At 45.7% G+C, this 23,992-nt stretch overlaps 1 protein-coding gene across 4 annotated transcripts in view; it reads right to left on the bottom strand.

Annotated features, from left to right (window-relative positions):
* The window catches only part of CEMIP (cell migration inducing hyaluronidase 1), a 172,287-nt gene extending 150,170 nt beyond the window's left edge, over nt 1–22,117 (bottom strand). For 2 of the 4 annotated variants that reach the window (XM_054531720.2, XM_054531721.2), the window contains exon 1: nt 10,872–10,967. Coding sequence is in view for 2 of the 4 variants with exons in the window: in XM_054531721.2 (XP_054387696.1) it covers nt 10,872–10,936 (65 nt within the window). In the remaining 2 variants the exon portion in view is untranslated. Of the gene's footprint in view, nt 1–10,871; nt 10,968–18,549; nt 18,755–19,342; nt 19,521–20,880 lie in introns of those variants that run through there. The other 2 variants (XM_063716266.1, XM_024232768.3) reach the window with 2 other exon arrangements.
* Between the last annotated feature and the right edge of the window lie 1,875 nt (nt 22,118–23,992).

Here is a 23,992-nt window from a genome sequence, read left to right as displayed (position 1 = left end):
CAGAGGCCATGCATGCTTTCCTTCTCTCTCACAGAACAGCATCAGTCACCTTGAGAACAAACCCTGGCTAGTCTACTGGGTGATGAGAGACACATGGTCCAGTCACCCTCATCCACTGAATTGAGAGCTAGCCAATGCCAAACACATAAATGAGGCCATCCTAGACCAGCCAGCCTCCAGTTGTCCTGCTGATAGACACAAAACAGAGTTGAGATTAGCCAAGCCTGTCCAGATCAGCAGAACCAGCTGGTTGACCCACAGAACAATAACACACAGTTGTTTCAAGCCACTGCCTTGGGGGTGGTTTATTACACAGCAGTAGCTTACTGATACATTGGAGAAGGAGAGATGGAACTCTTCACAGAGAAGGGGATGCCTCAGCAGGGTCAGGAAGAATGAATGGTAGTTTGCCAGATGATTGAGCAGAGAAAGCAGCAGTCACAACAGCAAGATGGCAAGAAGCAGCACTGCATCAACAGGACCATAACAATCCTGGGATGTTGCTAGAGTCTAAGACAAAAGGGAGAAGTAGCTGGACAAGAAGCTGGAGAGGAAGGTGTAGCCCAGCTATGGTAGGCCCTGGGCCCCAAGGCTGAGCTGTATTCCCAGAGATCCCCAAACCTCTGAATCAACAGTTTTACTTTATAACAGGTTTTTGGAAAGTTATTAGAAGGTGTAAACTCAATGTTTTTGCCCCCACATCGAGTACTGAAATATTTCAAATATGAACAGAGATGGTGAGAACGTCAATTACCCTGCAAATCTATTAGAATGTGAATTTCTTCTCTAACTCTGATCTAAAGTAAGGTTTTCAAAAGACTCCCTCACGAGCATGATGATGGTTTGTAAACACCCCTTAAGAGAATGATCATGACATGTGTTTGATGAAAAATAAAGCCTGGATTTTGGAAAAAGTCCCCAAGTAAAATGACATGAAAGTCAAAGTTTTCCCGAGATTTTATTAAAGAGAAATACCAAGAGTTTAAAAGGAGTTGCCTCAACCAATATTAAGTACCCCAGCTGTGGGAAGACGTGGAAAAGCCAGCCACATTCAGCCACTGATGATTTTATTCATTCATTCCGCAAAGGTAGCAGTCATTGACTCTGTCAGATCCTGCAATAGGCCCTGAGACTCTACAAATAAGTGACATGAGACCTGCTCTTTCAGCAGTCCCAGGCAGAGGGAGAGAAAGGACATAGAACCATGCCCCACCATACAACTCACATGGGCTATAAGAATGGAGGTGATCTGGAAACCCAGAGGATGGTGAGGTGACTTCAGCTACCCCTTCAACATAGGCTATTAACAAACTTCCAGCCAGGTGCAGTGACTCATGCCTGTAACCCAGCACTTTCGGAGGTTGAGGTGGGAGGATCACTTGAGTCCAGGAGTTCAAGACTAGCCTGGACAAGATGATGAGATCCCGTCTCCACATAAAAAAAAAAAAAAAAATTAGCTGGCATGGTGGTGTGTGCCTGTAGTCCCAGCTTCTCAGGAGGCTGAGGCAGGAGGATTGCTTGAGCCCAGGAGTTCGAGGCTGCAGTGAGGTATGATCATGCTACTGCACTCCAGCCTGGATGGCAGAGAGAGACCTTGCCTCTCTAAAAAACAAAAAATAATAAATTTCTTTACAAAATTTGTGATCAAGTCAGGGCTTATTTCACTTAAGATGAAGACCTCTGGTTATACTACCATGTTGCTGCAAAAGACAGGATTTCATTATTTTTTGTGACTGAATAGTATTCCATTGCATATATATACATTTTCTTTATCCATTCATCCATTGATGGACACTTAGATTGATTCCATATCTTTGCTATTGTCAATAATACTGTAATAAAAATATAAATGCAAGTATCTCTTTGATACTAATATATGGATTTCTTTTCCTTTGGGCAGATGCTCAGTAACAGGATCGTGCAGGGTAGTTCTATTCCATACACTATTTGTGAATAAACCTTTCATAAGCTCTCATTTTGCAGAAGAAACTATATATGACACTCAAAATTGTGACTTCTCTCCAGACCAGGCCTTCCCTAGCCTGGGCCACAAGTGGGAGTCCCAATGTGGCCCCTTTCAGGCCTCAACTCATTGAGAGAAACACAGACGAGGCCCTAGGGAAGAGCCATCTATTTCCTCTCCCAACCAGTGCTGCTCAGGGACTGCCTAGATCTAGTGCTCACAAGGCGGCTGGCAGCCCAGTGTGCCACTCTGGGCTAATCCTCACTTGGCTAAATCCTTAGTGCAGAACATCCCTAAGCTGGCCACATCTCTGCAAAACCTGAGACATACCCAGGCCTGGTCTGCTAAGATGGAATCTCTGAAGTTTGCCCAGATGGTCAGATCAAATGTCTGGCTGAATTCCCACTGGCTAGCTTTATCTCATTCCTGTCATCTTCCACACTGGTAACTGGATCAAATAAGCTTTTACTGGCAGGACAAATCAACGGATAAAGGAAAGATTGTTCCATGAAGCTGTCCTGGGATAGCAAGTTAGTAAATTGAAGGGAAAATTGTGTTAGAGTTTCTCCTTGCACTATGAACTGAAGTAAATTTGAGACAGGTCAAAGAACTTAAAAATCAATCCACAGAACCTCTAGAAGGCTCTAGAATTATACATTAAGAAATAAATCAATATGTAAATGATCAACACATTGAACTGCATGAAAATATTTTACATATTTTACAAAATTACTGAAGGGAAGAATGGGAGAGAAAACTTCAAATATGTAATGAGATCAGACATACTGATAAGAAAAATATGAATACCCCATAAATAGACATATGATATGAATACATAATTCCAAAAACTAAAAATAACTAGTAAACAAATACATAGGATGGCTTTCAACCTCTCCAGTTATGAAAGAAATACAAACCTATTAGCTATGATTTTTCACCTATTAAAATGATTTTTTAAGTTAGAGTAATACCAAATATTAGTGTAAATAACACTGTTTACACAATTAGTGAGAGTGTTAATTTGAATAAATCTTTGGAGGCCATTTTCTTGTTTACTTATACTTCTAGAAATCATTCTATGGAAATCAGCAAAACTTGGGAAAAAACATATAAAATGGTCATTTTAAATGTTAATAGTAAAAATTTAGAAAGAAATTTGATGTTATTTTATAGCAATTAAAAAGATGACTTGAAAACTGAAAATGCTTCTGAATAAACTTTAAGATGTGTTATGTGTAAGGTAAAATTCTATCAACGTTATGTAAAAAATATACGGTAATAACACTAGAAAAATATTCATCAAAATTCCTATAGTGTCTATCTTCAGTAGTAGGATTATGGGTTTTTCTTTTTCATTTCTGTACTTTCCAAATGATAAGGAAATACACGGTTATATGGCTTACATAATGGAAAAATATGTAATATGTATATACACCTGCACCATGTACATTCTTTTTGAAAAAGTAATAAAATGCCTCCCTTGACCACTCCAACTCCTAGTTATTGCTCATTCCTCCAAAAGTCTTAGAACCAGGCTGGTTTCACACAGCGCTTAGAGCACAGACCCAAATGTTTGTGGAATGAATTAATTAATGAAGGAGCATTTCCTTTCTACACAGTGGCCTAAAACACAATGGAGACTGCCTGGCATTGCTTCCTAGTGAGGATGAGTTATGCTCTGCTGTAGTAATAAAGAACCCGAAGCTGCAGGACTTCTTTCCCATCTAGTTCCCAGGTCCACCGTGGGTGTGTGGAGGACCCTGGGCTGTTATGGGCACCTAAATACCCAAGCTGGCCCCTCCATCCAGGCCATTGCCAGTCACTGCAGCAGAGGAAAAGAGGAGCTAAAGAATCGTGTGTTAGTTTTTGTATGTTTCTTCTAGAAATGACACACACCACTTCTGTTCATATTTCATTGACTAAGACAAGGCACTTGACTACAACTAACATCGAAAGTGTGGAATGCATTATCCTCCCTTGTGCCCAGAAAAAAAAGAGGGACTGGATGTTGGTGAACAGTGTGACTGCTGCTTTTCCAGTGTACACATCTCTCTATCCCCTTAGACCATGAGCACCCCAGGAGCAGCTGGACCTGGCATGCCTCTGTCCTCCCTGTACTCTCTCTACCCTCCACACGCCAGCACTGCTCATGCCTGGCAAAGCACCGGGACACTGTAGGTGCCCCTTGTGGCATCGAATAACGATGGAGGTTGTGTCTACACCAAAGATATCATGATCCAGGTTATATTCAAATACACATTGTACTCTATTTATAATCATCTATAATGATCTGCAATCACCTCCACTTCTCAATTTCTGACAATCACAGATTGCTGTGCACAATTCCCGTAGGCAGTTCTGGCCAGATTCATTAAACTGGTGCCATGAAGTGTCACAGGAACCTTTCCAAGCCTTACCTAATAAGACTTCTCTGGACATCTTTCATGCCAGACCCCCATCTCTCTCCACATTCGGCTTCATCCTTACACCCCGGCCACCCTGAGCCACTTATAGCTCCTTTAATGTACCAGGTTATCTGATTGCCCTTTGCCTAAAGTGCCCTCTCTAATCAACAGACAAATTCTTACTATACTTTGTAAGGTTCAAGTCAAAGATTAATTCCCCCAAGAATAATGAGGTCCCACTTTTCTGCCCACTCTTTGCCTTATACGGACATAAAATGTATTAATCTCATATGTTCACCTGACCCCAGTCACCCACCCCATGCTCCCAGATTGAAAGGTAGGAGCGTAAGTTACTGGGTTTTGCATTCTCCATGTCTGGTGTAGAGTGGTTGATTAATAAACGTTTGCTGAATAAATGGTCTAAGCAACTGCAATATCTCATGGTTTTATTTATCTACCTGGCAGTGACTCAGAGCTCTCAAGCCTTGATATCTTTTTTGGTAAACAGGTCAGACTGATAAATGTATTGGTGGCTTATCACACACATAAGTGGGACATGGAACATGCACCAAGAGTCTTGTAATAAGAGCATTTCATCCAGAATACCCTGAGTCTGCTTATTCATTTCCTGGCAGTCTCTTTTCGAATACATCTTGGGTTTCAAGTTCTCCATCAGAGCTCTCCAGGATGAAAAATGGACCCACCGAGAGCACACATTAGTGACAGTGACTGCACTAATTATTTCACTTAGTAAATGCAATAGTGACTGCAGCCCTATCCATTTACTAAGCACTCTATAGTTCTGAGTGTAATCCACAAAGAGAAGCTAATTCAAAGCCCTCTTTAAAATACTTGCTAAGGCTGGGCACAGTGGCATGTACATGTAGCCCCAACTGCTCAGGAGGCCGACACAGGAGGATCGCTTGAGCCCAGGAATTTGAAACCAGCCTAGGCAACATAGTGAGACCCCCCCCATCTCAAAAACAACTAAATAAATAAACAAAAAAGAAATCAAAATAAAATCCTAGTAAGCTCTTATTAAATGCTATTTTTAAAGTTTAAAGTTGTGGGAAAAGCCACCTCTTTATGAAAATATTTTCTGATACAAGCTGTATGTTACTGCAATAATAAATTGCAAAATGAATCAGAGGTAATTTTGTATCATTTCCTCAGAGATAATAACAAAAAACTCCATATCATTTAAAATTCTGTTTTCCTCTGTCACCCAGGCTGGAGTGTAGTGGTACAATCATGGCTCACTGCAGCCTCAAACTCCTGGGCTCAAGTGATTCTGCTGCCTTAGCCTCCCAAGTAGCTAGGACTACACATGTGAGCCACGGCACCTGGCAATTTCTTTTTCTTATAGATAGGGGTCTTGCTGTGTTTCCCAGGCTGGCCTCGAACTCCTGGGCTCAGGAAATCCTCCCACCTTGGCCTCCCAAAGCACCGGGATTATAGGTCTGAGCCACTGCACCTAGCCTGGCTTTTCAAGAGCAATGAATAACTCCTGTTGAAAAGATACAAGGTTCCTTGCTTGGCCGTGCCCAGGGTGTCCTGGAATATAATCTCCAGCCCAAACCCACTCTAGTCTTCCTAACATCCACCTAGATGCTCATCCCACCACCTGGGAGTTCTCCTAGACACCTCCCTCTCCCTCACCCTATGTCCATTCCACCATCCCGTCTGTCCATGCATCTCCTAAACACCAGCTGGATCCACCCACACGTCTCCTTCCCCGCTGCCTCCACTCCAACCCACCATCACCAGGTCCCTAGCCCAGCACCATAGCATCCCCTGCCATCTTCCTGCATTTATTTTTGCTAACTAGTGCCTATCACCCCCACCTACCCAGACAGAGAGCAGCCAGAGGGATCCCTTTAAAAAAAACAGAAAAATCAGACAATGTAACTCCCCTGCTTGAAACCATTTCATGTCTTCCCATTGCTTTCGGGATGATGTTCACAGTCCTCAGCATGGTTTAAAAGATGCTGCATGATCCCCTTCCTGCCCCCTCACCCCTGCCTCCCCTTCAGTCCTGCCTTGCTCCTCACCTCACTTTCTCTGCCCCAGCCAATCTGGGCTTCTCTCACTCTCTATCTTGAGGCCTCTTTGCATCCTCATTACCTAGGACATCCTTGCCCCTACTCTTGGTCTTTCTAGCTTCCACTCACCAAACTCCTAGGCTCTGCCTACATGTTGCTTCCCAAAAGAGGCTTTCTCTCCCTGCTCCCACTTCTACTTCCATCAGCCACTTGCAGCAGATCCCCTATTTTTTCTCCTCAAACCTTTCAACTTTTCTTCATATCACTGACCACAGTTTGGAATCACATATGCCCGTGATTTTTTCATATCTATTTTTTTATATTTGTCTCTCTCCCTAGACCTACACTGTTCCACTAGCCACCTGTGGCTATTAAGCACTGGAAGCATGGCAGGTCCAAATTGAGATATGCTGTAAGCAGAAAATACATACCAATTTTGAAGGTTTAGTATGAAAAAAATGTAAACAATCTCATTACTTTTTATAGTGACTGTTGAAGTGACAATATTTTGGATGTATGAGGTGAAAATAAAGTATATTATTAAAATTAATTTCACCTGTTTCTTTTTAAACTTTGTTTTAGTGGGGCTACTAGAAAACTCAGAATTCCAAATGTGGCACCCATTGTATGTCTCCTGGACAGCACTGCTCTAGATTGTAATCTCCATGCAGGCAGGTCTCAGCTCATTTTGGTCACTGCTGCATCCCCAGAGCCTAGCAGCCTCTGCAATATTATAAACTGACTTCAGTAAACTGCTAAATGAGAGAATAAATGAGTGAATGAGTCAGACAAGCAAAGGAAAAACTTCTGGTTAAAAAAATAGTCATATGAATATGGATACTACAAGTTTGTAAGCTCACTGTTATTTTGTGTGAGGGAGAAATTTCTGATTTGGGACCATTTGGAACAAGCTACAACCCTCTCTAGAGGCCAAACGGGACTACTAGGTCATCTGTGGTTAAACCAGATAAAAAACACAGACAAAAGAAAGGCAAAGATAAACTGCTGGAGGGTCTTTGACCTCAAGTTGTCCCACTTTTCAAATCCCCAAAACCAGGATCACACTCGGCAACACTTTGATCTAAAAATAAAATCATAAATAACAAAAACAACTTGACAAAAGCATTCTACTTAAGTTCAAAGATGACCCTAGCGTTAATAAAACTGTAATGAGCACCTATTAAGAATTTCTGGCAGGGATGCCCAGTTGCATGTGGTGTTTGTTTTTCATCCTGTCCCACTAATGAATATTTAGCTCAGTGTTTCCCTAACATAGGTCCCGCAGCACCCAAGTCTCAGAAAGTCCTCTGTGAAAATAGAAAGGGAATTCCCTAGACCAACACATCTTGGAGATACTATACACTATGCACCTCTCCCTGAGAGACACGGTGCATGCTGGTTTACAAAGTCATTGAGAAGACCTTGGAAAATGAAAACAGATCAACTTTGTTTAGCCCAGTTTGTCTCAAACTTCTTTGACCTCAGAATATCTAGTAACAGCTCAAGGAAGCGATGCTCCCAAGAAATGTATTTTAGGAAGGGCTCATCTAAGCTTCATTTCCAAAACCGTAATTAGTGATAAATTATTCTGATCTTGTGGGTAACCCTACCTGTGGGAAACCCAGCTGTGATAACCAGAGTTCCACAATTCAATGGTAACCACTCCCCTTCACTTTGGGTAAGAGAAAAACACCCACCACAGAAGACTCAACCTCGTGTTGATAATGTGTGTAGTTATGCATAATGACAAGTAAATAAGGAACTTTGAGGGTGTTGGTCTAACACACCCAAATTAATTATGTGCCTCTCAACATCTTCCAGTTTCAGAGAGCAGAAGGGGGAAAGACGTCCTGAATGAAAGCAAATAATTGGACAGGTTACACAGCCAAGCTAGGCAAGGAGTTTGTGCCCTTCAAATTTCACTATTGCACCAACCTGCTGCCACCCATGACGATCTCAAAACCTGCAGCTCCAACTCTTACCCTCTTAATTTGATATTCTGAGCCAGGGCACAGAGATACCAGCAAGTCTGCTTTTTACACTTCTTAAACTATTTTCATCAGAAGTCAGAAGACTTGGACTACCTTTCTCTATTCTGTGTCCTACCAATAGATGTAAAGCACTTATAAAGTGAGTGTAAGTAGTAGGTCTCAGGAAATGCTAGTAAGTAGCTCTCCTCTCAGGATAACATTCATGCCTGAATGTCTCAGTTCTGGAGATACAATGGTGACTGAGATGGACTAGTTCCTGATCTCATGGAGTGCTGAGCTTGACAGACACCACACCGAGGAGACACAATCTCTTCCTCTGCAAGGGACCACTAGAGCACATGCCTTGGCCATTCAGATGCTTGTTCTAGGACCAGCTACTGCCCATAGCTTGCCAAAGGTTTAAAGTTTGTAAATTCCCCCAAAGTCACAGCATGGCCATCTCTACATACAATGTCTGCTAATTCAATCAGCTACATTGACAAGTGGAAGAGACACGCTATTTTGTATACCTAGTACGTACAAGATCATAACTCTAAGAAGTTGCCATGTATTAGTTCACACAGTACTCAGAATAATATACAATCATCCTATTTTAGGGGATGGATGAGCAACTGAGGCACAGAAAGGTGAAGTAACTTGTCCAAAGTCAAGCAGCTAATCAGTGCAGGAGGTAGATTTATAACTGGGACTGTTGGGCTCCAAAGCTTATGCCCTTTCCCAGTTCATTATACCAGCTCTAATATTCTACAACCCAAGGAAGATACAAAGTAGAGAGCATGCAAACTGGTGGAGAAAGAATATGGAGAACAGTTTATTTTGCAGTCAACAAAACCTAACGGGGCCCTTCCTGGAATACTTCTTATTTCTCTCTTTTTGTCTGATTAGAACCATCTTGGAGATAGTGGTGATCGAATTTAATGTGTTTCTGTTGAATGGAAGAACCCAGCCTTTGTGACTTTCTCTCTTCTGGCTACTTGGTGGGCATACTCAGATTTGCTTTAAGACCACGTACAGGGATGGCACTAAAAGAATATTTGTGGGTAGGTTCAGTTTGCTAAAATCACCCAAATGTCTGATGACAACTACAGTGCAGAGAAGAGATGAGGACTATGGAAGGTCACCCAGGGGGCATCGGCAGACCAGACCGCATTCAGAGTATCCGTCTCATCCAGTTAAGCTTTGACGAAATTTGAGCTGAATCTGCATCCTTCATGGTGACTACTCCCTCCTCCCCAAAGGTGAGTCTCACTTGAACTGCTGTCCCTTTATCCCACTTTCCCTCCGCCGCCTCTGCTGCAGGTCAGTCAACAAGGCAGTTAGAAATTTGCCCAAGAATTCATAAAGAATTATGAAAAAATCATAATATCTGCACAGCTCACAAAAAGCCAGCACAGAAGCCACAGGATAAACCCTCCTCACCCCAGCCCTGAGACTGGATACAGGAAACAGGGATGCATCGGTCCAAAGGGATATTGTGAGACAAGGGCCTGGGATTAGGAGCCTCGGAAAATTTTCCTCAAGGGCTTGGAGCCTCTACTTGCAGCGGGAAGAAACCTCATGTTGGCAGCAACTCGAGCCACAAGACCCCTGAAATGTCCCTGATTTAATCTTCTCTCTGTCACCTTCTGGACCCTATTACCCTGGTACCAACAATTCACTTCGGGCAGTGCAGTTATCCTTCTTGCTGAAGGGTATTTACTAAGCCCTAGCAGTGACATTATCTGCTAATTTAGAGTGAGAAGTGGGATTCTGGAATGTATTTCTTACCAAGAACACCACCCTTGGGAGGAAGGAAGACAAGCCCAACCTTAGATACCTGCCACCAGGTACAAGGACCTAACACCCACCAGCTGATCACACACTTCACTCAGGTGAAAAGCTGAACTCCCTGACTCAGCTTTTAAGGATCTACAGCCCTGCCCCACATTTATGATCTCATTTCCAGCCACAGGAAACTTCTAGTTCTTTTCTAAATATATATATATATTTTTAATCCTCTGCATTCAGTTCAGGATATTCCTTCCTTCTTAACCCTCCATTCTCTGGCCTGGGAGAAATTGTACTTTTCTTTAAGGTCCAATCAAATATCACTTCCTCCATGTTACCTTGTCTCTTTCCTCAGCAAAGTAGTTTAACATCACTTTGTAGTGCTTCCATATTGCTTTGTTTATGCCTCTGTTACAGCATGGATTTTAGGTAGCTGAATGTATGTCTGTCTCCTCAACTAAACTGTGAGCTTTTCCATTGCAGGGAGATGCAACGGAGTCATCTCTGAAACCCAAGTATCTAGAAAGAATTGGCGGGTCAATGATGAGTGCATTCGGGTTGCAATTGCTCTCAATGAATTCAACTCTATGAATACTGTTCTATGAGTCTGATCTACTGTGAATTCTAATATTCCCCTCAACATGTTTTTTCAAAAGTCAAGATTCGAGCAACATTAGTTATTATGAAGAGCTTTTGGACTCACGGTGACATAGGTCTGAGTTCCAACTCCACCACCTTGAGCCGAGTGACCTCCACCTGGAGCTGCATAAGTGATGCAGCTTCACTGAGTCTTCTCCATCTGCAAAACAGGACAATGTCTTGTCCACAGTTGTCCAGAAGTTTAAATAAGATGATGCATGCAATGCTCTCTGCGTGAGTCTGAATGTTTTAGTTGCCCAATAAACACTGAATATTAATGATGTTGATGGAAATAACCATAAAGCCACAGGAGTACAGACCTCTGAGAAATTGACTAGCAGGCTTTAGTTTCATTCAAATACCAGAGCAGAATACACAAGAGTTAACATCAAATGTAGTGAGAAATGTACATGCTTGGGGGGCTGGTGTTCAGATGCAGGACTCATTCATTTGAATATTTAAAAAATATTTGAGTACCTACTATGTGCTAGCCCTTGGGAGTAAAACAGAACATGAAAAGTCTCTGCCTTTGGGCCAAGTAGGGGTCTTGTCCCTGAATGAAGAAAGGACTCTTTATTGTATTGGGACGTGGCTGAGATGAGAAGTCATCCCCACTGAGGGAAACCACAGACTTCTGCACCACGTATCCCACAATGACCACTAAGGGCCCTTCATGAGCAGGGCTCTATTCAAATAGTGAATCTGCCTGTCTGCCCCTCGTTCCCCCTGAGCTCAGAGGGGTGATGTCCTCAAACAACCTCAACAGAGCAGAAGCTCGAGTTCATGCTTATTACGCAAGATTCAACGGAAGTATCATCTTTTTTGTATGTCAAAAATAGCTTTTTATTTAAATAAATTTTATATGGAGATGTTTAAAGTAAAAATGAACTTCACTACATGGTCATTCTCAGAAAATTCCAGGATATGTTAATGTGTTACCATTTGTAACATTACACCGTGATTTTAAAATATAGAACAGATTTCAGCTGTTTCTCAGTCACCTGGAAAGTTCAGGCATACACATAACCCACAATTAAGTGGTCAGAGGAATCTCCAAGCCTCTTCAAAGCTACCAACCAAACAGACACCACTGAGATGGCCGTGCCTTTTTATTTAAAAAAAAAATCATTTAAGCAAGAAGAAATCTCAGCATATGGAAGTTCCAAAGCCAAAATCCTCCAACTGCTTTCTCTCTCACTACCAGGAACTGAATTGAGAAATCTGATGAACTCAGTGGCTTCTTAAGCGGTCACAGACTAGTGACACATCAGCCCAGCAGAATTTGAAAAACATTCTACTACGGAGCACCACAATTCCTGCCCTCTCCGAAAAGGAAGGGAAGCGAGGGAGAAGGGAAGAGAGCAACGTCAGATCCCAAGTTTGAAGAAGACACACGTTCCTCTCTTCTTCACTTTCTCTGGGAGTCCCACACCCAAAATTCAAATCAACAGGGCTCAGAGGAGTCTTTAGCATCACCAAAGGGCTTGTCTGCCTTGTCTCTGGTACTGGTCTCTGCCTGGGAGACCACAGCAGAACCCACACCGACTGGGATGTTAACCTTCCAAACAGAATGGGCCCTGGAAGTGAGTGTTTACCAGGGACAGGATGAGAGTGAGATAAGAAAGGCACTCACCTTGGGTGCAAAACTGAAGAGGCCACCAAAAAACTCAATCATCAATATAAAGAATAGTGCAATGCAACACTTTAAAAACCAAAATTAGCACCAAAAATTTCATGATGAATGAAATATCAAAATTCTAAATAAAGATAGGGTCAATATTATTGATTTTTCTTTTGCCTCTAGTGCTTATGTTTCCTTGTGTCTAATATAAAGCTTTAGAGTCGTCTGGCCGTGAGCATGGGGCTCAGCTGCAAGCACCAGTTGGAGCGGAAGAGAGACGAGCAGGCTCACTCATGGCTCAGCAATGTCGGTGCAAAACAACCTTTTGCTGAGTAATTTGGAAATGGATCTAAAACATATGGATTAAACGCCTCTGAAAATAAACAGGGTTTTAAAAGGAAAGGAAAGGAAAAGTACTTAGCCACTATGTTTGAGGTTTTCCTGAACCCAAACCTTTGGAAAACTAGCATTAGAGTGAATTACTCAGCGCCTGTAACACAATCAGCTTTGAAATAGTCTTGTCATAAACCACCGGTTTCTTCTAAAAGAAATATTTTTCTTTTCTTTTTTTTTTTTTTGAGATGGAGTTTCACTCTTGCTGCCCAGGCTGGAGTGCAGTGGCGCAATCTCAGCTCACTGCAACTTCCACCTCTTGGGTTCAAGCAATTCTCCTTCCTCAGCCTCCGGAGTAGCTGGGATTACAGGCATGTGTCACCATGCCTGGCTAATTTTTGTATTTTTAGTAGAGACAGGATTTCACTATGTTGGCCAGGCTGGTTTCAAACTCCTGACCTCAAGTGATCTGGCTGCCTCAGCCTCCCAAAGTGCTGGGCTTACAGGTGTGAGCCACCTCACCCGGCCTTAAAAAAAAATTTTTTTAATGGTTCACCCAAACTAGCTCCCCTATGCACTACTTTTGGGGCTCATTCCTACTGTTCTTTACAAGAAGGAGCATGACTTTGCACACCGACAGGGGCCTGGGAGGCACTGGAGACCCAGGATTCAGTAGGACTCCTGAGGGGAGCCTTTAGGGGGCTTGAGGAGACCAAGCTGGGAATAAGTCCCTCACGGCATGACAAGAGTCCTCCAGAGAAGGCAAACAAGTAATGCTTTGGACTAGGAGCCAGACAGACACCCAAGGGCATCAGCCTATACCATCTCTGTAACTCTGAGCATCAGTGTTTTTGTCTCCCACCTGCAGATACCACTGCCTCCTCTGGAAGCTGGAGAGAAGGGCCCACACATGGTGAGAGCCCAGGCAGCAGCCACTGTGTACAAGTGGATGGCTCAGGTTCACCACTGGCCAGCCCCCTAAGACAGTTCCATGGGATTTTAGAAACCGGCATCTGTGGCTACCAGTGCTAAGAGATCAGCACAACCAAGGATCCAACCTAAGTCCAGCTTTGAGGAAAAATCTAGGAAGTAGGAGAGAGAGAGGCTGAATCCCAAGGTCTGGGAGTCAGTCTTTGTTTTAGTATGTTCCAGTTGCTGTGGTGATGTGGGCTGATGCAAAGGCCTCCAGACAGGAGGCTGGATTCCCCCAGAAAGAGATGCTGCTGATCACCCACCAACACTTAGCCTTCCTTGACACTGTCCAGGGCAAGTGTTTTGGTATGGCCAGCAGAAGGAGCCCCAGGCAACTGCAAATGCCCATCCTGGAGGGAAACCCATCTGCCAGGGGGCCCCTTCCCTCTGCTAGAGTTCCTCACATACCTAGCAGGGTTCTTCCAGAGGTGAAGGTGTTGTCTAAACTCTCTAGACTGAACAAGCCTTACTCTCACCATCTTCAATAATTCATATGATTATGTTTTTAGAGCTGGCTCCAGGCCCAAAAGGGGCTCTTCAGTTCCCTTTCTAAGGACTGGGACCACCCATCAGTGAGGGGCAGCCTCTCTTCGGGTGTTATCCCATTCGGGGTATCATTTTCTCCCTTGAGGAGAGCTTTGTAGGAGGCAGACAGAAGCCACAGCTAAAAATTGGAGCCACCACCCCCAACCCTGCACCTCTGCAGCAAAGCTCTTCCATTCCTGTCTATCTGACTTGCCTCCTCTTTTCAAACCCCACCTTCAAAACATCTTGCAATCAATCAAATTTGGCTTTTTGACATCAATGAAAAAGGATACAAGATTCTGGATAGAACTTGCCAAATTTTAAACCCTGAAAATAAGATTTCTTTTTCCTTACCAGCTTTTATATAAAAAAATATTGGGAGGTTTAACAAGATTAACAGACCAGGTTGTAAATAAGAAGCCTATTTTTGCAAAAAGCTCACAGCTTTGTTTGTCCCTCCCATGCTCAGCTACAAGTTGGAGTTTCCTGCACCTATCATATACAGCCCTTCCCACTGGTCCTCCATGTACCCCATCTTTGTTGGATTATCACACACGCAATAATTCCAGATTTCCGTTTTTAATTTTAATTCTGGTTTTCAATTTTCACTGAAAATTGTTGATGGACACACACACACACACAGAGCAAGACATCCAGAATATTAAAAAGACACAACAGGCTGGGTGCAATGGCTCACGCCTGTAATCCCAGCACTTTGGGAGGCAGTGGCGGGCAGATATCTTGGGCTGAGGAGTTTGAGACCAGCCTGAGCAACACGATGAAACTCATCTTTACAAAAATGTTAAAATTAGTCCAAAAAATTAGCTAAAATTAGTCCCAGCTACTTGGGGGCTTGAGGATCACCTGAGCCTAGGAGGTTGGGGCTGCAGGGAATTGTGTTCATGCCACTGCTCTCTAGCCCGGGTGACAAAAGTGAGGCCTTGTCACAAAAACAAAACAAAAAGACACAGCAACACAAACCACAATAAAACTAAGCTAACACTATTGATATCACTGCCAAAAGCAAAACGAAATGACCCAGGACCGAAGTTTTCAGAATGTGCTCCTTGGAACCCACAGAGCTCTGTGGACCTTTTTGAGAGACCTCAAGACAAAAATCAGCTCCCACCCCCAACCACAGCCACTTCTTATCTAGTTTTTAAATTGGATTTACTAAGATTTTATCGGAAAAAAAGCATTTTGTGGTTCAAGTAATTTTTAAATTACTAGTCTAGAAGACTAAAGGTCTCCTAAAGGAAAGAGGCCTAACAGCTGCTCAGAAGCACTCTCTCGTGCCCAGTGTAGCCCAAAGTCTGGACAGGTAAGGGAGCTTATGCACATGATGCAAGTAAGGGAGCTTATGTACCTGGACAGGTAAGGGAGCTTATGCATCTGAGGCAGGTAAGAAACTTCATGCACCTGAAAGGTTGCAGGAAGTAAGGGGTTTAGGCCTTTCTGAGCTTCTGACTCTCCTCATATGCCCTCAGTGAAGCTTCCTCGGATCTCCTCTGGCTGAATTAATGGTCTTCTTCATTTCTCCAGCAGGTCTTCTGCCCTCCATTCCTCTTGACTAATCTGTCCTAGCCCCCGTCACCCTGTATGACAACTTCTGACTGGGATGTCTGTCCTCTCACCAGGCTGCTAGCTCTTTGAGAGCAGGGACCATGTATTCAACTGCCTTCTCAGTGACTCATTCAGGGCCTGCCTCATAGAAGATGATCAAAAACTTGTACTCATCTTATTTTCTGCTTCTGACTATGGTGGTGGGTGACGGAATGCAATTGCACACCAGCATCTTGGGCTACCCAGAATGTACTGGTGATGACCAGTTCATCCTCCCAGGAGTGCCACAGGGAGGGGGTTGAGGAAGATAATTGGGCCTTAATTTCATTTTCAGGTTCAAAAAAGAAGAAATTGCGATCTTTGGAGTCTAAAAAAGTTGTTTAAATGTAAACATCCATTCTCAGTGTCTGGAGCCAGCGTTAGATGAAATTCCCTAAGTGATCTCTTAATACCACCAAAATTACATTCAAATGCCTCTGCCAGGCAAAGATAAATTGCCATTTGCACAACGATCTTGCGCTTAAAAGTAGCTCGGTCCAGAGAGCTTTGGAAAATTTATTATGACAGGGAAAAGTGGAAACTTAAAGGGGGCCAAGATATTTAGTCTGCTGATAAGATGGCTTAGGAGCGACAATAATTATCTCCAAGAATTTTAAGGGTCATTATAAGGTCATTAGGAGGGCACAGACCAGCTGGGCTTCCTCAACTCGGACAACAGGAACTGACTTAAATTACACCAGAAAGAATTGGAATCAGAATCACGGACAGTCATCAATGTCATAATGACACAGGCCCCCACGACTTGAAGGCAGCTCTGTGCACCAGCAGCATCACCTGGGGGCATGTTGGAAATGTGGACTCTCAGGCCCTACCTCAGATCTGCCAAATCAGAACTCTCACTTTAACACGTGCCCCTGTGAGTTGTTGGCATATTTTAAGTCTAAGAAGCACTGGTCTAACCTAACCCCTAAACAAAGGACTAGAGAAGTCAAGGAACCTGCCCAGGTCCTGGCTGATAGTCCAGGCAAGGAGTATAGTCACAGTATGCAGTAAGCAGTCCCCAAGGAACACTCCAATGGTTCCCATCTTTCCTGACTGGCAGAGCCACAGAAAAATGTGCCTGTCCTCCAGGCCACCGTACTTTCCTCGTCCCAAGAGCTGGGTGCATACCTTACAGCCATAAAGACTCTGGAGGACAGTATGAACTCCTCACCTCAGAGAGGGCCAAAGAGTGCAGCAGGCTCCTGGGGAAGCCTGTGGCCCTCCCCCCTCTGTGTGATGTCTAAAAACAGGTGAGACAGCAATCTGGCATGGACACCTTCCATGCCAGAACAACTATCTAGATGTGCTTTCTCCGTAACAGAAAATGTCTAATGGTGCAGCTCTCCTACTGACAGGAGAGAAAGAAATTCACAGGGCTTTCAAACACCTGGTCTTCAAAGGTTTTCAAAGTCTGGGCAAAGCACTTTAAACTGAAGTTGCATCTAAACCCCTGATATGACTGCCCTTCCAGAAGACTCAAAGATATCCCAGTGCAAGGAGCCAGGCTGTCCAGCTCCTTGCTCTGAGCGGGTGCCTGTACAAGGAAGGCCTGCCTGCTTGTGCTCCCCAGGGCTCACTCACCTGCAGGGGCGGGGAAGGAAGGATGGATTCAGATTCCTGGAGCCAAGCTGAGCCTAGGGACAGGCCCTAAAACATAACAGGGGCAGAGAGGAGCAGCAGCTCCTCTCCCTCTGGGTGGCCATGTGTATTTCCTGATACCAAGGGAACTAAGCAGACAGCAAATGTATATTTGATGACATTTCTCTGCAAGCAGCCTCCCTTCTGAAGAACCAAGCTTGAACAAAGCCTGGTGCCAGGGCACACAGAAGAAAAAGAAGGACTGGGGGCCTGCCAGAGAGGATAAGATGGCCCCTGAAGAAAGTGGCTAAAGCAAAGGGGTGCAGATGTTAATAAAAGTCACCATGATAGTCACCATCCTACTCAAATTAGCAAAGTTTCCACATGCCAGACTTTAGGGAAAGGAGGTTCAGGCCCAGCTGAATAGCTTGCAAAACAGTAGTAAGGAACCCAGCACTGAGAAATCTCCCCCAGTACCCACCGCCACTTCCAGCCTCCTGCGAACCCAACCAGATACAAGAGAGTAAGAATGTGATCCTTTTCTATTCACTGTTCAAAGGAAACTGAAACTGCCTCCAGATAATGGTAAAAACCAAGCAGTGAGAGATAGCTGATGCTTTACCCTGATAAGATCAAACATCTGGGTATGTGCCATCATGTAGAAAGAGATGTGTAGCCCAGACTTTTCAAAGATGTGCTGTCTTGTGGATGCAACTCACAAATACAACTTTGTTCCCATTTAGGAACCCAACCTACATGTTTGCATTTCTCTTTTGAGCTATAACTGCAAATGCAAATTGCATTTAATCCATCAAATTGTGATGCTTTGCCGATACCACAGAATGTACTAAAAAGAGGTCACTTAAGCAGCAGGCTTCAAAGGAGGCTGATGAGAATAATTGAATTCACCCCTTTCACTCTGCTGGCCTTCCCCACTGAATGCCACTCTTGCCATTTGCTCTGTCTGTCCTGAGGACTCAGATACTGCTGCAATAGGCAGAATGCCACAGGACTGATGAAGAGCTCACTTCTACCACTTCTCATGACAGTTCGTCCCCTCATTGGCCCTTTACTCCAAGAGTGTCCTGTAGTTCAATAGTTTTCTTACCAGAAAGCCAAGTGTATGCTGGAAACTGGAATCTGCATGGGAGTCCACAGAAGACAGCCAGGAATTCAAGGTCATCCAAGGCCTCATGTCCTCCTGCTCTTTTTGTGTCACCAGCAGTCTCATAGAAAGATTCTGAGCATCCGTAGCATGTATTCTTCGGCTCCAATCCTTTTAGATGGAAGAAGCTAAGATTCCTTCTGAGCTACTAAGAGCAGAAGGAGGAGAAGAATAAAAATCTAAGAGCACCAGAATGTAAAACTGACAGGGATAAAAACACTCACATGCACACACACACACACACACACACTTTTGTGGGGGGGAAAAAAACTCTAACTGGAAGATTGGGTACTATACAATTCCATTCTCCAAACTTCTGTGGTGTGTCATGTATTAGTGTGTCTACCAGGCAGAACCCTGAAATGCAGAGCTGGAGGGGACCCTCCAGTCCAGCTGGGATCAAATAAGTGCCCACTGCTCTGGGCAGAGCAAGTGTCTTGGTCAGAATCTCACACCTAAGCAAGGCTCAAGCATGAAGTAAGGTGCTTCCTGCTTGGCAATGACCACTCAGTGAACCCCTGGGCAAAGTTCCACTCCATAAAGCTAACCCCTACTTCATCCTGGAGTGATCTGGAAACCAGGCCTTGGAGGCCACTCTCCATCAATACCCAAGAGTCCTTCACTCGAGAAAGACAACAAAGCCACTTAGAAGACCTTGCATTCTTGTGAGAGAACAATCAGAAAAAATTGATCATCTGAACCAGAGGGCTGTGATAGTATTTTGAAAACAACTTACTTTTATCTTTCCTCCAAGTAGTATAGGTAGGGGAAAACAGTTGACTGATTTTTATCACGTAAAAGTTCTTCCATTTGTCTTTAAATAAGAATTTTTTTTTCATTGTGATCAACTCCAGCACTTTCATCAATTCCATCAACAAGTTCTCGGATGCAAAAATAAAGTGAAGATGGAGTCCCTATCAAACAGTTACTAGGTTAAGAGAGAGGGCAAAGGGATGGTGAACATAATTCAAAAGAAATGCACAACTGTCTTTAAAATATACCTGTAATTGCTACCATTTAAAACGATTTCTCTGTGCTCAGCACTGGATTAAATGCTTTACATTGTACCAATTACTGTAATTCTCATAGCAACACTGCAAGATGGGATTGTGTTATTCCCAGTTTACATATCAGCAAACAGGGACAAAACATTTGAGCAACTTTCCCAAAGTCACAGATGCTGTCTCAAAATTTTTTTATAAGAGGTGTTTAATTGTTTTTACTCTCCATGCGCCTTTGTCAGTCACAAAAAAAAAAAAAAGCAGACCTGCGTTTCTTGTAATTTTAAAATAAAGGAAGATACACACTTCAGTATGGGTGGAAATGACAAAAAGAGCCCCATCCAGTGTCATTTCTTACCAGAGGGAGATCTTTAATTTGGTGCACAGATTAAACCCTACAGGTTTAATCCTGTTTTCCATCCTGTTTCAAGTGACCAACTTGAAAAGTCATCTACTGGGCTAAAGAGGAGCCTCTGGAAATTGCTTTAAGAATGTCATGGGCTTTGAACAAAACTATTAGGATCAGAAAACAGCATAGCTGCTTTTGCAAATGCATCCGATTGCATTCTCTATAAATTTGCTCTATTTGATTTCTTCTTCATTCTATTATTAATCGTAAAACTAATATATCCTCCCACTACCATATTTACTAAATAAATAATTTAATTTGATGGAACACATGAACTTGTGCCCTACACAGAAAACAGTTTGAGCTGGATCCCTAATTATGTCTGGCCTAATTGTATCTGGCATTATCTCACTGCCTGGGTCGGATTCTCAGGGGCCGTACTTTCCTAACGAGCTTTCCTAGCTCTGAGGGGTCTCCGTGGTGTCATAGAAAAGCCAGAGAACCACAGAGTGCCCCCGGGAGGTCCTGCAGAACTGCCGGCTCAGCTAGGACCTGGTCACAAACCACAGACTCCTGAGGGCTGGGCTACCTCCTGAGTGGTAATACCGAGGGCCTCAGCGGACTATCAATCCCTTTCCTCTTTCGCAGCTCCCCAATGCCTTGGGTCTGGGAAGAAAGCGCACGACTTCCCCGGAGACCCAGGGCCACAGACCCCTAGTGGAGGAAGTGGCTGGGAGCTGTCCATGGTGGCGTCGCGCCTGGGCACGCAGAGCCGCCGGCTCCCCGCCCTCGGGCGCGCCCTGGATCACTTTCCAGACCGCAGCGATGGAGAGACGCGCTCCCCGGCTCACCGTCCCTGGGATGGGGCTGCAGCCAGGCACTGGCTCACACATCAAAAGGTTAGTTTTTAAAGGGAGCTCTCACCTGTGGGTAGCGTTGACTGCTTGGAGAAGGACTCAGAACCTCAAACCCGGCAGCTGGCGGAACTCCTGGGACTGCAGTAGCGTCCTACCCTTGGGGAACAGCGGCTGTCGCGGAGTGTCTGCGGCTGAGGACCCAGGGCGCACAGCGCTCCTCTCTCATGAGCACACGCATCCCGTGGGGTCCATTCCAGAACGTCACTGGCCCTCGTTCCCAGAGCGGCGAGCTGGAGACCTGGCCAGCGTTCTGCCAGGACTCTCTGCCTTTCCTCCCAAACTAACGCGACCTTTCTTGGAGCCGACGTACTTTGCCAGGGACCACCAAACCTTCTTCCAGCGATGCCAGGTTTGGAGTCTCAGTCTAAACATCAGCAGGGCCCCCCGGGTTCATCTAACATTGCAATTGCCTCAGCTCAGCCCCGCGCCAGCGCGTCGCTGGGTGCCTAGAGCTGTCCCGGAGGCACTGGGAGGCGAGGGAAACTGGGAGGAAGAGCGTGCTGAGGCAGGAGCAGCAGGGCGCAGACCTGTTGCTAGGCGCACGCCCGCTAGAGCTCGGCGTGAGCTGGCTCCCAGTCGGCAGGACACCGAGATCTGACCCTTGTGGTACTCTCTCCTCGGCGAGACACTCTCCCGGGCGCAAGCCGCCGGTGCCATTCAGAAGGGGGAAAATCTACGGAAAGCAAGAGTCTGCCCCCTCGGGATGCCCTCTGGGGACACCAGCGCCCCCCGGCACCTGCAGCTTGTAAAGCATCACCAGATCTCAGAGAAATCCCACAGAGGACAGTGCCAGGGGCTTGTGCCCATCAACAGACGCATGGACAAACAGACAGACAGAGGTAGACTGCACAGCACAGGGTGGACAGACAAACAGAAACTGAGGCGGGTAACGTTTACCCTGTGCCGGGTGGAGGCGCGGGCCCCCGCTTCTTACCTCTCTTCCGCGGCATGGGCCGTCAGCTCATCCCTGACACCCCCAGCCAGGCCCTCTTACCTCTGGGTCCGTAGCCGAGACAGTGTCACGCCTCGCGGGCCAGGAGCGCAGCGGCCCCGGACGTCTGGTCGCTGACCGCCAGGCGCTGCGAGCTCCCGGGGCGTGGGCAAGCGGAGTGGTAGCTAGTCTGGGAAATCGGGGTTCAGACCCTGGCCGCGCTCAGCTCCGCTGGCTCCCCGCGCAGCTTGCGCTCGTCAGGCTCTGTCCGATAGCACAGCGCTGGGCTCTGCTTGAGCGCTAGCTCCCCGGCAGTCAGCCGAGAGGCCGCTTTTATAGCCACTTTTACTGACTCCTCCCCCGCGGAGCCCCTGACGCCCGCGCGGCACCGAAGCTCCCTCCCTCGCCCCCCGATGAAGCTTCCCTCCACGCGCCCCCGCCTTGCCCAAGTGGGGCGGGGGCCCTGCGCCCGGGCCGGACCGGGGCGGGCTCTGGCGGCGGCTCTGGGAGACGCAGACCCGAGCCCGCGGAGTCCCGCCCGCAGCAGCCAGGTGAGGGCGCTGGAGGCCAGGACTCGGTGGAGCGTCCGCGGCGGACGGCGGAGAGCAAGTCCCCGGGCCTCCAAGGAGCCAGGGTCGCCCGTGCCCCGCTCGCGCCCCGGGGCGTCCTCCGAGGCAAAGAGGCAGTGGAGGACAGGAGAAAAGGCCTGCGCCTGCCACAGAATCGCCGCGAGTCAGGGTCCCAGGCTAAGTCTCAGGATCTCTTTTTAACTCAGCAGCAAAAGAGTAGCCTGCGAAAGAGATTTTTGTATTGGCCTAGCAGTTAATCCGAGAGGAAAATGCGTGGGTGTTCACTGAAAGCCACCTTGATTTGAAACTGGATTCAGACATGCCAGTTACGACTGTGTAGAAGATCTTAACCCCTCCCAGCCTCAGTTTCCTCATCAGGAAAATGGGTTCTGTGATGCTTCCTCACTAGAATGGTGAGGCTTAAATGAGATCAGGAAAGTCCAAGTTCTAAGCGCATAATACGTGCTTGGTAAGTTAGAAACATTCCCTGTGGGTAGGAGGGCTCTGTGCCTCTTTAACTGGACAGGCCAAAGTTCTGAAGGGTCAAAGCAAGAAGGTGCGGCTAGTCTAGACATTCCCCTGCGGGAGAAAACAGTACCAGTAAGAAAAGTTCATCACAACACATCCTTAGGGCATATGGAGACTCCTCTCAAGTCTGCCGCTAACCTACTGTGTGACCAGGGCCAGCTACTTCCCCTGTCTGAGTCTCAGGGTGGTTTTTTTTGCAGGGAGGTGAGGAGTGTTTGTTTTTCTTGTTTTGTTTTAATCTGTAAAATGAGGGCGTTGATATCTGCTCTCTGCCTCTTCCACTTTTTAGAGTGTGACTCAGCCCCCTTTCCTGGTTAGCAGAGGCCTCCTAGAATATACATTTCTTTCTTCTTTCCTGCCAGTGTTCTCTGAGAACCAGCTCCTCAGGCAAGGTCTCCATTCTGTGCAGTACACACTAGCTTCAGGAATCTAGGTCTGGGCTTTAAGGCCAGGCTGTGGTCGGCAGAAGCTGTGGAAGTCTGTGATCACATCTCCTGGGCTGAAGCAGAAGCCTTTGTCACCTGGTTAAATCGGGAAGTCCTGCAATCCACCTCTAGGCCTCTTCCAGAAAGCGGAACTTGATCCTTACTGGGGATGGCGGTCAGGATTCTCGGCCCTTCTTTGATTTATTGGGAAGTAATGAACTGGATCCAATGGCAATCCCTCCTCCCCAGCCTTTTCTTTCCAGCCGAATAAAATGGAGCCCCCCCCCCCCACCCAGGGCCCCTCTCCCCAGTCCTCACCATGATTCCTGTTTATTTTTTTCTTCCTTAAGGAGCTCCCAGAAACCAGACCCACAAAGAGTTGTGTGTTAGGGGTTTGGGGGTGCTGGGCATTTGGCCCAAATGGAGAAAGGTCGACCTTGAATCAGCCTTGCTTGGCACGACATGCAGGATTTTCCATCAACAGACGGTAGATTTGAGGCCTGAGTGGAGCCAGGTAGCTCTCTGGTGAGGGGCTGGCTCCACAGCCATCTGGGAGATGAAGTGGTAAAGGCAGGGTCCTGTCTAGGGATGGGCCCTGAGAAGTGCTTGGTTATGTTTTCTCAAAGCACTGAAATGCCCAGCATATTCCTCTGGTATCCAGTTTTC

The sequence above is a fragment of the Pongo abelii genome, chromosome 16 (assembly GCF_028885655.2).
Source record: "Pongo abelii isolate AG06213 chromosome 16, NHGRI_mPonAbe1-v2.0_pri, whole genome shotgun sequence".
Taxonomy (NCBI): Eukaryota; Metazoa; Chordata; class Mammalia; order Primates; family Hominidae; genus Pongo; species Pongo abelii.
Note: the sequence above shows the minus strand (reverse complement) of the source record. Positions and strands in the feature narration are given on the sequence as shown.